Source organism: Ovis aries, chromosome 7, assembly GCF_016772045.2.
Source record: "Ovis aries strain OAR_USU_Benz2616 breed Rambouillet chromosome 7, ARS-UI_Ramb_v3.0, whole genome shotgun sequence".
Classification (NCBI taxonomy): domain Eukaryota; kingdom Metazoa; phylum Chordata; class Mammalia; order Artiodactyla; family Bovidae; genus Ovis; species Ovis aries.
This window is the reverse complement of record NC_056060.1, coordinates 15,576,551-15,589,301: the sequence shown is the minus strand read 5'-3', so window position 1 is coordinate 15,589,301 and position 12,751 is coordinate 15,576,551. Positions and strand designations below refer to the sequence as shown.

The 12,751-nt window shown below is 50.7% G+C and overlaps 1 protein-coding gene across 2 annotated transcripts in view; it reads left to right on the top strand.

Annotated features, from left to right (window-relative positions):
* ANP32A (acidic nuclear phosphoprotein 32 family member A) overlaps window positions 1–12,476 on the top strand; it is a 38,097-nt gene extending 25,621 nt beyond the window's left edge. For both annotated transcript variants that reach the window (XM_004010266.5, XM_012180823.5), the window contains exons 2-7: window positions 4,401–4,550; window positions 4,783–4,905; window positions 7,199–7,397; window positions 8,788–8,885; window positions 10,997–11,060; window positions 11,260–12,476. In XM_004010266.5, the coding sequence (XP_004010315.1) occupies window positions 4,401–4,550; window positions 4,783–4,905; window positions 7,199–7,397; window positions 8,788–8,885; window positions 10,997–11,060; window positions 11,260–11,321 (696 nt within the window). In that variant the 3' untranslated portion in view covers window positions 11,322–12,476. The remainder of the gene's footprint in view (window positions 1–4,400; window positions 4,551–4,782; window positions 4,906–7,198; window positions 7,398–8,787; window positions 8,886–10,996; window positions 11,061–11,259) is intronic.
* Window positions 12,477–12,751: the final 275 nt, after the last annotated feature.

Genomic DNA, 12,751 nt, shown 5'->3' with positions numbered 1-12,751 from the left:
CAGATATCATTGTCCCTTTTCTGCAAGGCAGAACCTGAGACCTCGGGGATAGAGTCAGGGTCGTTCAGCCAGCTGGGCCGGTCCTCCAGGTGGAGGTCTGTTCCCAGCAGTCCAGCATTCCTGCTGTCACAGAGACCCCATTTGGAAGCAGAATCAGACCTGGAGGGACTTAGACTACCGCGAACAGAGCCACGTCGCTGGCAGTAGAGAGGAATGGTCAAATTTGAGAGATCTGTAAAGACAAGATTTCACAGTTTTGAAACAAGCAATGGGTTCTTCCTTAGAGTAATAATGTCTTCGTGTTTATCACGGATGGTTCAGCTCCCCTTGGTGAGAAATGACTGCCGCGTCTTGCTTTGGGGACGCGTTTTTCAGAAAATGCCGGAGCCGGGCAGTCTGATTTCTTAGGAACCTTCAGTGCCTCCCTACTGGCATCTCCAGGGGGGCCCGAGTATGAATATGCAGACACTTCTTAGGTGTTAACACTTGAGGAATGAGCCAAAGGCTCCTGTGGAGGGTTGTCATTGGGGTGACTGAAAAGCTCCCGATAGAAGCAGAGTAAGTCCAGTCGTTGGTTCTAGAGAGAGTAACCACATTTTGATATTTTTAAACGGCCAGTAGGATTGGGAGAGAGTTTAAACCCAAAGTACAAATTTTCAGTTTAATTTTAACTTTGCGCTTAGCTCACACCCAGGGTTTGGCAGGGGGGAATGGACCTTACTTTTTTTTTTCTGTTTTAAGCAGAACACACCCTGGATGTAACAAGGATGTTCTCTTCACATGGAGGAAGGGTTTGCAGCAGCAGCAGCACTAGGAGAAATGGGAGGAAGTGGGTTGGAATTGCGGCAGGATTTCTAAGAGTCAATTTAAGGAAGCTTGGGGTGGGTTGGACATTTTGAAACACTCCCTGGAGCTGTAAGAAAGCGCAGCCCTGCATGGAGGCAGGTGGAACAGGGCTGGGTGCCATGCCTTCGACAGGTCAGCTGTTGGACTAGACCTTTTGTGTTTTCCTGTTTGGTCCATTGCAGACACATCACAGTCTGCTTACCTGCCATCCCCGATGGGACTCATCACCCTACAAAGAAACTGTGGGTTTCCCTTGTGGTTTGGGCTTTCTGGTAATATCAGCAACCTCAGGGTGTAAGCCTCAGCCCACCTACCCCACCCGCTTTGATCTCTCCCCAAACCCCACCAGGAAGGAAATGCAGAAACCGTGGGGATCCCTAAGTCCCCACAGACCTGGAGCAGCCACCTGGCCTTCCAGACACCGCAGGCTCTCTCTCCCGAGTGACAGGAAGCAGCCTTTTGCTCCTTGGGGAGGAGCGGGGTTTCAGGCCCCTGGCCTTTGTCCAGATCCTTGCTCCTGACTGCAGTGTTGTTGGAATGGGGGCTGGGTTAGGTTTTGCGCTTTGGTTACCAAGGAAGTGTAACCAGGGTGGGGACAGCTGGGAGTAGCCCCCATCCTGCCAGTGGAACAGCTAGAAAAGGGGCCGAAGGGGGTTTAGTGCAGTCAGGGTAGTTCGTAGGATTGAATTTGGGGGTCTGGGAGAACCTGTGCCCTGCTTGGGAACAGCAGGGAAACCCTCCTCGTCTGTGGCAACACTAACCATCAGGGCCTGTTCCTGCAGCTTTGGGATCAGTGGTTCTGATGTGGCTGCACAATAGGACAGCACCCCAGGAGCACCCCATGGGGCGATTGTGAGGATCAAATGAGACAGTGCCTGCAAAGAGAGTGCCTGCTGAGGGCTCAGGAAAGAGCCCTTGATTGTTGTTAATAAAGAAACAATCATTGTGGTTAGTAGTGGTGTCTTGCATATTGTCCCCAAGAGGAATGGCCACCCATTTGGGTGTGGTGCTGGGACTGGAACCTTGGGTCTATCTGGAGAATTCCCAGGCAGCACTGAGCCATTCTGGGAAAGAGGCAGACTTCCAGGAGGAATTCCCTTGACTCTGCAGCACCGCCTCCTGCACGCCCCCCCCTTACTGAGGCCTCCTCCTTGGCTGATGGCCGCAAGAATAGAAGCCCTGACCCATCTAGAGAACCACATGTCTGAAATCTTTGAAGGTGGACTGGAAGCCCTCCTCATATTTGTCTTTCTGTAATGGAACTTAAAGAATTCCCAGGGCCTTCCAAGGAAAGGAGTGACTGAAGGAGCCTAGCTGTGTGACCTCAGATGGAACTGCCCACGTAGGAGGTGGCGCTCCCTCCCCAGGACAGTTGATCCCCCTCCACTGCTCCCCAAAGGCCTGGCTTCCTGGCTTTGCACTGACCTCCTGCCCTAGGGCAGAAGGCCTCACAGGGTCTACTCCCAGTCTCTTGCCAGTGACCTTGAGAAGGGGGCTTGACCTGGACATCTGTCCTCCCCTGAAGAGTGGGAAAGGACTTGACTTCCCTCGTCTCAGATCCAAGGGAAAGGTGAGCCTTGGCGCTGGTGCTTGGCTGAGGGCTTGCTGGCTCTGGATAGGAGCTGCTGCACCTGGCTTCACCTCTCTTGCCAAGTTGTTGCTGTCCTGAGCTGAGCAGGCCACCCCTTTCCACTAGGGAAGAAGACAGCAGGGCACCTGCAGGGCGCCGTGGCCCAAACAGGCCCTGAGCTCTCCTAGTCTGACCTCTTTCAAGGGCAGGCTGAGGGAGGGGCGCAGCAGCCTGCTGTGGATTCTCTTCTCCCATGTGGACATATGTCCCGGTGATGCCCGAGGAAGAGGACCACTGTGGTGGACAGTCACCCTGGGCAAATGGACCTGCTCAGAGGTGGGAAGCAGCCCTGGACAGTGACTGGTTAGGACAGGCCTTGTTCACTTACCCAGGAGGAAAAAAGGCTGTAAGGGGCAGGAATGATAATGCAGGACTGCTGTCAACAGGACAGGCCTGGTCCGAGTGACCCATTGGTGAGAAATCCAAACCTAGGGATGGAAGTCCTAGGGAGCATCAGATCCAGGCCACATCAGTACACGTTTCCTGGAGGCTGCAGAGATCAGGCTGGAGAAGACAATGGCAACCCACTCCAGTACTCTTGCCGGAAAATCCCATGGACGGAGGAGCCTGGTAGGCTGTAGTCCATGGGGTCGCTAAGAGTTGGACATGACTGAAGCGACTTAGCAGCAGCACACATCAGGCAAGTGGGGGCGCAGTGTCAAGCACCAGATGCAGCCAGGAGGGATCACCCGCCCCCTGTCAGCTCAGGACAGGAGTGGAAAGGCAGGCCAGGCACCCTGGCATCCCTTGCTGACACCCCTGGGTCATGGCAGGCCTGAGAGCTGATGACTCTTACTCAGCCTGTCTCCCTACCATCTGTGCTGGAGCCTGGACCCTCTCTTGTAGCCAAATCTGCCTTTTAACAACCCAGGGAGAAGTTCTTTCTCCGTCATTTGAAATAAAGGGCTTACGGCTGAGAGAGGGGATCTAAGGTCTCTTAATAGGGCAGAACCACCTCCAGAGAGGCAGGAAGCCTGCAGGGCCACGGAGGTATCTCCAAAGACCAACTTCTGGACATTGCCACGCCCAGCATTTCTGTGTGGGTTCATCCTGGGCTTGTGGGTGTCCATTTTCCTTCCGCATCGGCTTTCAGGACCTGAAGAGCAAAGTCTAGAGCTGTGGTATTCTGTATGGTAACTTTCATATATCTCTCTGCATTGTGATTGATTAAAGCTGAATAAAATTTAAAGCTTAGCTCCTCAGTCTCACCTTACTGGCCACATGTGACTGGTGGCTCCTCTCCTGGATGGGTTTCCATCGCCACGGGAAGTTCTGTCCTACAGCACTGGTCTGCAGAATGGAGAGTTGGAGGGGTCCCCGGTCTGCAGCCCTTACTGTGGGGCAGGCCAAGCTGGTGACCAGGTGATGACTGCTGGGTGGGTGGGTTGCCTCTGACTGTGGTGGCAGGATTGGGTTCAGGTACACCCCGGGACCCATCCGCATGCAGAGGGTCACAGACTCAGAGGTGAAAGGACGGTGGAGACTGAGGAGGGGGAGTAGTAGGTGGGGGGCCTCAGGAAGGCGGTCAGGCTGGGACCATGGTGGACCCTGGGGTGAGGGGCTCAGAAGGAACGGCCAGGCCCGGAGGTTCCTCAGCAGCATTGTGGGTGGTGCACTGGGGAGCCTAGGGGCTGAGGTGCGGCAGCAGGGTTGGAAAGAAACTCCCAACCTTGCTGTCAACAGTGGGGTTATTGGATTTGTCTTCTCCAGTCCAGCCAAGACGCCTGTCCAGAAGGGCCCTCTGGTTTTGTAGCTCCAGTCACCCCAGCACCTCTCCCCCCACTCTCAGTGTCGCTAACAGCAGAGAAAGACCAGCGTGGACGCCGCGCTGCAAGGCTTCCTGTCTGCCTCCTGTCCTCCTCCCGCCCCGGCCTCAACCCCCGTCCCTCACCCGGGTTGATTCACAGCCTCCTTCCCTTCCCAGGTGAAAGAGCTCGTCCTGGACAACTGTCGGTCGAATGAAGGCAAAATCGAAGGTCTCACAGATGAATTTGAAGAACTGGAGTTCTTGAGTACAATCAACGTCGGCCTCACCTCAGTCGCAAACTTACCAAAGTTAAACAAACTTAAGAAGGTAAATAGAGCAGAGGCGCAGGTGTGCTTGGGAACTGGGCTGGGGAGGAGGACCCAGTCATTTCTCCAAGTTGAGGGAGCATAAAGGCAGGGGGGCCAGGGCGAGCCCCAGCACACCTGCCCCTTCCCTGAGCCGACTCCTTTCCTGGCCCGTCTGCGAGGAACTGAACACCTGAGCCCAGAGCCTTCATTTTAAGAGTTGTTTCTGCTTTTTCTCTCCCTGCCTCGTTTAGCTTGAACTAAGTGATAACAGAATCTCAGGGGGCCTGGAAGTATTGGCAGAAAAGTGTCCAAACCTCACGCATCTAAATTTAAGTGGCAACAAAATTAAAGACCTCAGCACAATAGAGCCACTGGTGAGTCATGGGGCCTCCCCTCTCCTCTGGGATGGGAGGGGTTGATACCAGGGAATACTACTTTCGCATTTGTATGACATGCTTTTTGTGTTTAATTATGTGCTGTGGGATAGAATTCTGCTTCGTCTATAGAGAAACTGAGGCCTCGAGAAGTTAAGAGAGCTTGACCGAGAGGCTGAAGGATGCTGTAGGACCCAGGTCTCTATTTCTGGTCCTGGTGGTTTCCTCTTAGAGTTTCCACTCAGCTTTGGAAACCCGAGCTGTCATTTCTTTAGGCTTAGAGCCTGGCTTGTGCCTTTCACTGGGGAGAGAGGAGCCATCCAGGAACTCAGCTGACCCTGAAGGTAGCTGCCTGTTTTCTCCTTGGGTCACTGCCCAGAGGCTGGTGCCTCTGGAGGTGGGTCGGTCCTGATGTAGGTCCCCTGGGATGACAGAAAGCTATGTGGTACGGGAGCCCCATGCACTTCTCCAAAGGGTGTCGAGAAGAGTGACCCTGGTCAGCAGTCCTGGCTATGATGGTGACCACAGGCTCAAAGACCTGGGCAGCATGTCTGCCTTTGTTTGTCCACATAGAGCTGAGCACACCCAGACTTCACGATACACTCACTAGAAAAGGGCAGGTCATGGTCAAAATAGCGATTTCTGTGTTATCCGTATCCGAATGACTGTATTCACTTGACTTTAACGAAATCAGCTGTAAGATGTACCACTGATTAATTTTTTATTGATTGATTAATTTTTGATTAATCATGGATTTCTATTTTTTGAAGTATAGAAATACTACTGCATTAAACTGACACTCAGCATAAATATATACATAAGAATTACTTCATAAGTTGGTCACCTTAGAATCAGGAAAGGGCCATAAGGTTATTTGGGCAAGTTTGCACCTTTCCCTTTTCTGGGTATAGAAGGTAGCAGTTGGGACATCTCTCAGTTTGGGTTCTTGTCCAAAAAGCATTCCTTGTACTTTGTGGATACTTGAGGGGCTGGTTGATGTGCCTGTGTGGCAGAATGGGAGGCTGGCATTTCTCCTCCAGACTCAGGCTTTACCTGCCCCTCTGTGGCATGGGGTCAACTACTAGAATAGATTTCCCATAGAACTTCTTTTAGGACTTCTTCTGATCTCCTAGGAGAAAGCAATTCTATTTATCTAGCTAGAAACCTCGATTTCATGATTTTATTATAAACTGGAAAAAAATCTTTGAAGTTCTGTGTAGTGTGTTTTGGGAGGCAGTTATGGAGATTGTGGATACACACGCATGCACACACACACAGTGTTCCTTTGGCCTAGAATACGTGTGTGTGTGTAATTTCTTCCCTGGTTATCGGTGTGATTATTGTGTTTCTCTCATTCCTGAGAGTGGGGAACCGCCTTTGGTTGGGAGAGGTGGGCCTCACCCACCCAGCCCACAGCCCAGACTCGCTCTCTACCCTTGACCTTCTCCTAAAAATGACCAGGTCTCAAATTACGAAATCTCAAGAGAATGACCTTGTTCCTGACATTGACCTTGAGGGACAATAGCTTTAATCACCAGTTAGGCCTGGCCCCACTGGAACAGGGACTTGGCCTGAGGTGGGATACCTCCTCCTTGAAGATGAGGGAACTGTAAAGATGTAGCAATTTCTTGCTAGCTGTGTGACCCTTTCACTTCCTGGGCCTCAGAATCCAGCTGCCAATAAGAGTAACATGGACTAGAACCCGTCAGTTAAACCCATTGGTATTAAGTACTGTGGACAAAATCTGGATCCTTCATTGGTTTTTCACTTGTCCTTTTTGACAGGCAGTATTGCAGTGTAAGAACACAGGTCTGAAGTGGGACTGCCTGATCAAAACTCAGTTCTCTGCCCTCTGCTTCCTCTTCTGTAAAATGAACTAATAATTATTTCTGCTTTATCAGTCTGTTGAGGATAAACTGAGTTAATACACAAAGTGCAGTATTAATTGCCGTTATTATTATTCCCAAAAGGAGATAGTTTGCGTTCCTGTGGCCTTTTCAGTTCCTCTCTGGCTGCTTAGACACAGGGCAGGCTCCAGAGCTCTTGGCTTATGCACCAGGAAAGCCCTGGGTTAATTTCAGACTTGTCAGTGTTATGGCAAAGGCTGTAATTGCAGAATAAAAGTGTTGGCATTGGGTGAGACTTTGAAGATCCTCGGGTCCAACCCCCACCCCCCCCATGTTTCACATGGATGAACAGGAGGCTCCTCACCTGTGAGTTCTGCATGCTGCCTCACATCGCCCCCACCTGTCTCCTCATCCCGCTCACTGTCTGACTTCGCTGTTTCCTGCAGAAAAAGTTAGAAAACCTCAAGAGCTTAGACCTTTTCAATTGTGAGGTGACCAACCTGAACGACTACCGAGAAAACGTGTTCAAGCTCCTTCCGCAGCTCACGTATCTTGATGGCTACGACCGGGACGACAAGGAGGCCCCCGACTCAGATGCCGAGGGCTACGTGGAGGGCCTGGACGACGACGAAGAGGACGAGGATGGTGGGTGGCGCCAGGGAGAGGCCAGGCCGGGTTTTACAGCGGGCAGATGGGGCATCGCTGGTCCCTGAGAGCTGCCAACCTCTTTCTAGAGCTGTGAGGGGAGCAGGCCGTCTGCTTTGTTTACTGCTGGCGCGGTCTGTCTTGTTGGTCGACACCCCTGTAACAAAAGGGCCTGAGCCCAGAGAGACATCCGAGGTTCTCCAACTGCGTGGTAACTCCTTAGAAACCATCTGAGGGACATCCCTGGTCAGGGAGCTGAGATCCCACATGCCTGGCAGCCAGAAAGCCAAAACAGAAAAGATGTGGCAGACGAAAAGACTTTAAAATTGGTGCACATCAAAAAAAAATCTGAGTCCTCCTTTCAGTTTTTTTCCCTTTTCCAAAGTCCTCCCCAAAATGACATCCTACGGTGTCTCTTGCTTGGATTTGCTTCTGGGGAGGAGATGAGCGATGGCGGGAGGTGGGGCAAGGCCTGAGGGTCCCCTCTTCTCATCTAGGGTCCAGTGGTGGAGATGAAGTCATGGCTGGAGAGATTGTGGGGCCCCCTGGTGGCTGCTGCCCATAGGACCACATGGCAGGACCTGGGGGGTGAGGACTCAGGAGCCCCAGGGATCTTGGAAGCAGAGGAGGTTGTAGGCAGCACACTGGGCTCCCTAGTGCCACAGTGAGGAGTCAGGGACTTACAGGAAGGAGAGAAGGAAAAGGAAGGAGGACCTCCCGTCTCATCTCCTCTCCACGCTGACAGCTCAGTGCCACTTCCGTGCAGGGCTTTGTGGCCGAAGTTGAGGGTTGACTTGGGCTGAATATTTCACAGATGAGAGTGTTTATCCCTTCTTAGGTGGGAGTACTTTACTAGGTATTCAGACATCCAGTTTGCCTTAGTTTGTTCCATCTTGTGCTGGGACAGAAAAGTCTCAGGACTAGAATCCTGAGACCAGGCTTCTGAGCCCAGCTCTGCAACTGACTCCTTGTATGATCTTGAACAAGTCACTTCTCCCCTCTGGGATTCGGCTTCCTCACCTGTAGATTTTGGCTCAATGCTCTCTCTGAATAAATTGACTTCTTGGCTTTCCTGGGCCCTGTAACTTGGCTCCCCGATTTGGCATTTTCTCTGCCATCTTAGCCTCCATGTGGGATCTTTCCTTTTCAGAATCCTTGGGAAGAGGGCTTACCTTTGAGGTCATTCTAGGATGCTAATTTTTTGGATGACTTCAGGGTGTGTTCAGTCACATTAAAGCATCCAGGCTGTGAACTGGGTGGGTGTGGGAGTTGTGGCCCCTACGTCAAGGAGTGCATCTCTTGTGCCAGGCCCAGCGACCTGGGTCCTGTACTGTGGGAAAGAGGGGTCAGCTCACCATGCCTTTGTCTTTGTCCCCATTTCCACTCGCAGAGGAAGAGTACGATGAAGACGCTCAGGTAGTGGAAGACGAGGAGGACGAGGAGGAGGAGGAGGAAGGGGAAGAAGAGGACGTGAGTGGAGAGGAAGAGGTAAGAGGCTGGGCTGGGCTGGGGGCCCATCTCTTGGAGTCCCCCTTACTTGCTTTGCTGTGTCTGAATCAGTCCCACTAACTGCCTGACTGATGGGCCTTAGCAGCCAGGAGCCCTGAGTGTGTACTGAATCACTTTAGGGCCTGTTACTGGGCTGATTTGGAAGAGGCAAGCCTTGCAGTCAGCCCTAGAAAAGAAAGAAGGGGGTTCTAGAGGCCAGTAAGGAGGGGACTCTTCTTCTGGGACAGCCTGGTATTTGTTTCCATGTAAGAATCAGTTCTTATAGAATCCACATCCCCATTTTCCACCTTTTTGCATTTGTGTGTTAATTCAGATACTCAGCACTTAGAGTATGCTGGGGAAAAATCAAGGACTGCCTTGGACTGATGGGTAATAGGATAAGACACTGCTGGATTCCACATCAGAGGGTGGCAAGGGTCCCCCACACACAGCAGATAAAGTGCCATTATCCTAACATACTGGCCGGCATTCTTCTTTAGCGAGGTCTGGGGTGTGTCTGTGACCAGGTACAGCCCATTTCTACCACTTGCTAGCTGTGTGTCCCTGGGCAAGTTGCTTGACCTTCTGAGCCCGTTTCTTCATAGGTGTCATTTTACAGCTGGGTTGTAAATAGGGAGCAACTCACTGGATTGTTAAGAGGATAAAATAATTTGTAAGTAAAATCCCTAAGGACAGGGAGTGTTTGACCACTTACTATTTTAGGCTTTCACACCCTTCAAGGTCCTGGCTCTGTGTGCCTGGTTTTGTACTTGGATGGATGTTCTGAGTCTTTCTAGAGCAGAGTCATTTCCCCTGACTTCAGCTTTCTAAATCTGACTGCAAAAGTTAGATGGAGAGAGGTTTAAAATGGTGCTCGCACGGACAAAGTACCTGCCTTCTCCCGTAACTTCCTGTCTCTCCCCATCAAGGGCACGAACACCTGTCTGCCACACAGGCCCTCTCAGGTGGGACCTCCTGGCTGGCCCCTCGTGCTGGGGAGAGGCAGCTCAGGGTCAGAGGAGAAGCTGGTGACGCAGGCTTGGTTCCCCCCGAGTGGTGCTGCCGAGTATCTCTCCTGCTCAGGTGCAGGCTGCTAAGTTCACCAGTAAAGAATATTATGTATTTTAAAAATAGAGACAGCAAAACAGCACGCCACCCCCCGGAACAGGGCAATAAGGCATTTTGGCCAATGGACTTGCTCTTCCTGTCACAGGAGCCTCCAGAATGCAGAGGGTTTTTGTTTTGGGATTGGGTGGTGGTGGTGGTTTTTTTTTTCTTCCTCTTCTTCTGTAATCTCATTAACCATCTACAGATTTCACACACACACACACAGAGTCTTAGCAAACAGACTGATTAAGGAACTATTTGGTGACATTATGAAAGGATATTTCCCTTGACAAAAAGAAGTCTATTGCCAAGTTCTTTTTAAACAATGGGTTGCCTGGTGCTTCAGGAACAGTATCATGCAGATTCAACTAGCCTGGACCTCCAGGAGCAGCGTAAAGTGTGGTCCTAGGTTGAGGGTGAATTCACACCCCTTGCTGAATCTCAAGTTGCTTGAAGTGATTTTCTTTGAGGCGGGGAAGAGGGGAGGACATTGCATTTTCCCTGTCCTCCAAGTGATCCAAGTTTGCAAGAAAGTGAAGGGGCTGGGTAGGGTGAGGCTGGACTCACCCAGGGAATCTGGATTGGGGTTTTCCCTTGAACCAAAACTAGATTGAGGGCAGATGAAAGTTCGGCCTACTTCATGTGATGGAGAGTCACTGGGGGAACTCATTCCCCTGGGAGGGCACACTGCAGAGCTGCCTGAGTTACGAGGACTTCAGGTCAGGAATTCTTAACCTGGGCGTAGAATCCACCCCCACTCCCCATTCTTGCAGGTATTGTATGTGATGTGGGTGTTTCCTGGAAAAGAGGTTCAAAGCTTTCTACAGGTGCATAAAGGTGGTCCTTAATGTAAAAGAACCTCTGCTTTAGATTCACCTGACCAAGCCTTGGGGCTGCTGAGAGGCTGGCCCTCACCTTTCTGAGCTCAGCATCAGGGAAAGTGGCTTCTTCCCATGTCCCAAGGCCAGGGCGTTCCTAAAATCCAATGTCATCTTCTCTTCTAGGAGGATGAGGAAGGTTATAACGACGGGGAAGTAGACGATGAGGAAGATGAAGAGGAGCTTGGTGGTATGGCAGCCTTTTTATTCTCGAGGGTAGCAGGCTGACCCCTTCGGTCATGGTAGATTGCTGGGCCCTGAGGACCAGGCCTCAGTTTGCCAGGGACAACAAAGCATACTAGACTTGGGCTCCCTGCTTTCCTGGCGGGTGGACGGAGTCAGAGGCGAGATCCATGTCTAACCTGAATGCCTTTTCCTTACTCTTCCAGAAGAAGAAAGGGGTCAGAAGCGAAAACGAGAACCTGAAGATGAGGGAGAAGACGATGACTAAGCGGAATAACCTATTTTGAAAAATTCCTATTGTGATTTGACTGTTTTTACCCGTACCCCCCCAAATCCCGCCCCCTGAAACTTATTTTTTTCTGATTGTAACGTTGCTGTGGGAACGAGAGGGGAAAAGTGTACTGGGGGTTGTGGGGGGAGGGAGGGTGGGAGGGGGTGGAATAAAATACTATTTTTACGGCCACTCTTTATTTTTTTCCCCTAATTTTTCTTTGTGTCTGGTTCTGTCCCTGTAAACGCAATAGCTGAGTACACACAAGTGAACGTTTGTTCCTTACCCTCAAAGAGGACGATTTGGAGATCTCTGACATTTCCTGATACTTCCCAAGTCTCAAGTTGATTGGAAGGCCAGGGCTGGCCTCAGTTTGGTTTCTCAAAGCCCAGGAGGGCTGAGCACCAGCCGCGTCTTACCTCTTGTTCCGGATCCCTTGATTTTCACGTTTCTTGGGCCGGCTAGAGGCAGCAAGCGCCTTGATTGTAAATAGCAACCTAAAGGCGAATCTTGGCACTGGTCTGGGGACCTTCCCCGTCTTCCATCCCCTTTCTCTCTTCCCAGACGGTGGTGGGCTTTGCTCTCCTGAGAAGACTCTGATGTCACTCTTGAGTGATGAGCCAGAGAGCTGGAAACAGCAGGCTTCAGAGTTTAGGAGTAAAATTGATTCAGTAATTCTAACTAAAACAAAAGAAGCAAACCCTCAAACTTCAACCTCTTTCAAAGATACGAAAAAACAAAACTGTCCCTATCTTGTGTAAAATATTAGAACGCTTTGTTTTACAAAATGACAGGAGAATTCTGCGTGTCCTGCTCGGCCTAGACCATTTTTACAGACCTAGGCACAGGACACACTGCTGCATGTCGGCTGGGTTTTTTTTTCATACACCCGAGCACGGAAAAACTTAACGCAAAATTGTATTTTCTTACCTAGTGGAAATCTGAAATGACTGCAAATCCCTAGTGAATGTACAGGTTTGCTTTTCTGTCCCTCTTCTGATTGCTTTCCAAGTGGCGTGTGACTTCGTAGCCCATGTTTCATCTGGATAAAAGAACATCTGCACCGGCTTTCCTCCCCCTCAGAAGAGCCAAACTTTTGAGTTTTATGTCTGTTTGTCATTGATAAATTTCAATAAATCTTTTTATACAATTTTTTTGGGGGTGGCTTCTTTTGAGTCCAACCGGCGGCCATTGGTCTATGATGCCATCTGGATAACCTGCCGGGGGGCGGGGGTGGGGGGCAGGAAGCTTCACGTTGGTTACCTGATAAAATAGTTTTTCTTAACAAGATCTGTAACCTGATTAAGTTTGGCTACTCTGGGTCTCAACTCAGGACTTGGTGTGCAGTCTTCAATAAAGACTGGATTTGGGCAGGGAAGCGGTGGGGGATGGGGGTTTAAAAAGATAAAGATATAAAAGGGTTTATT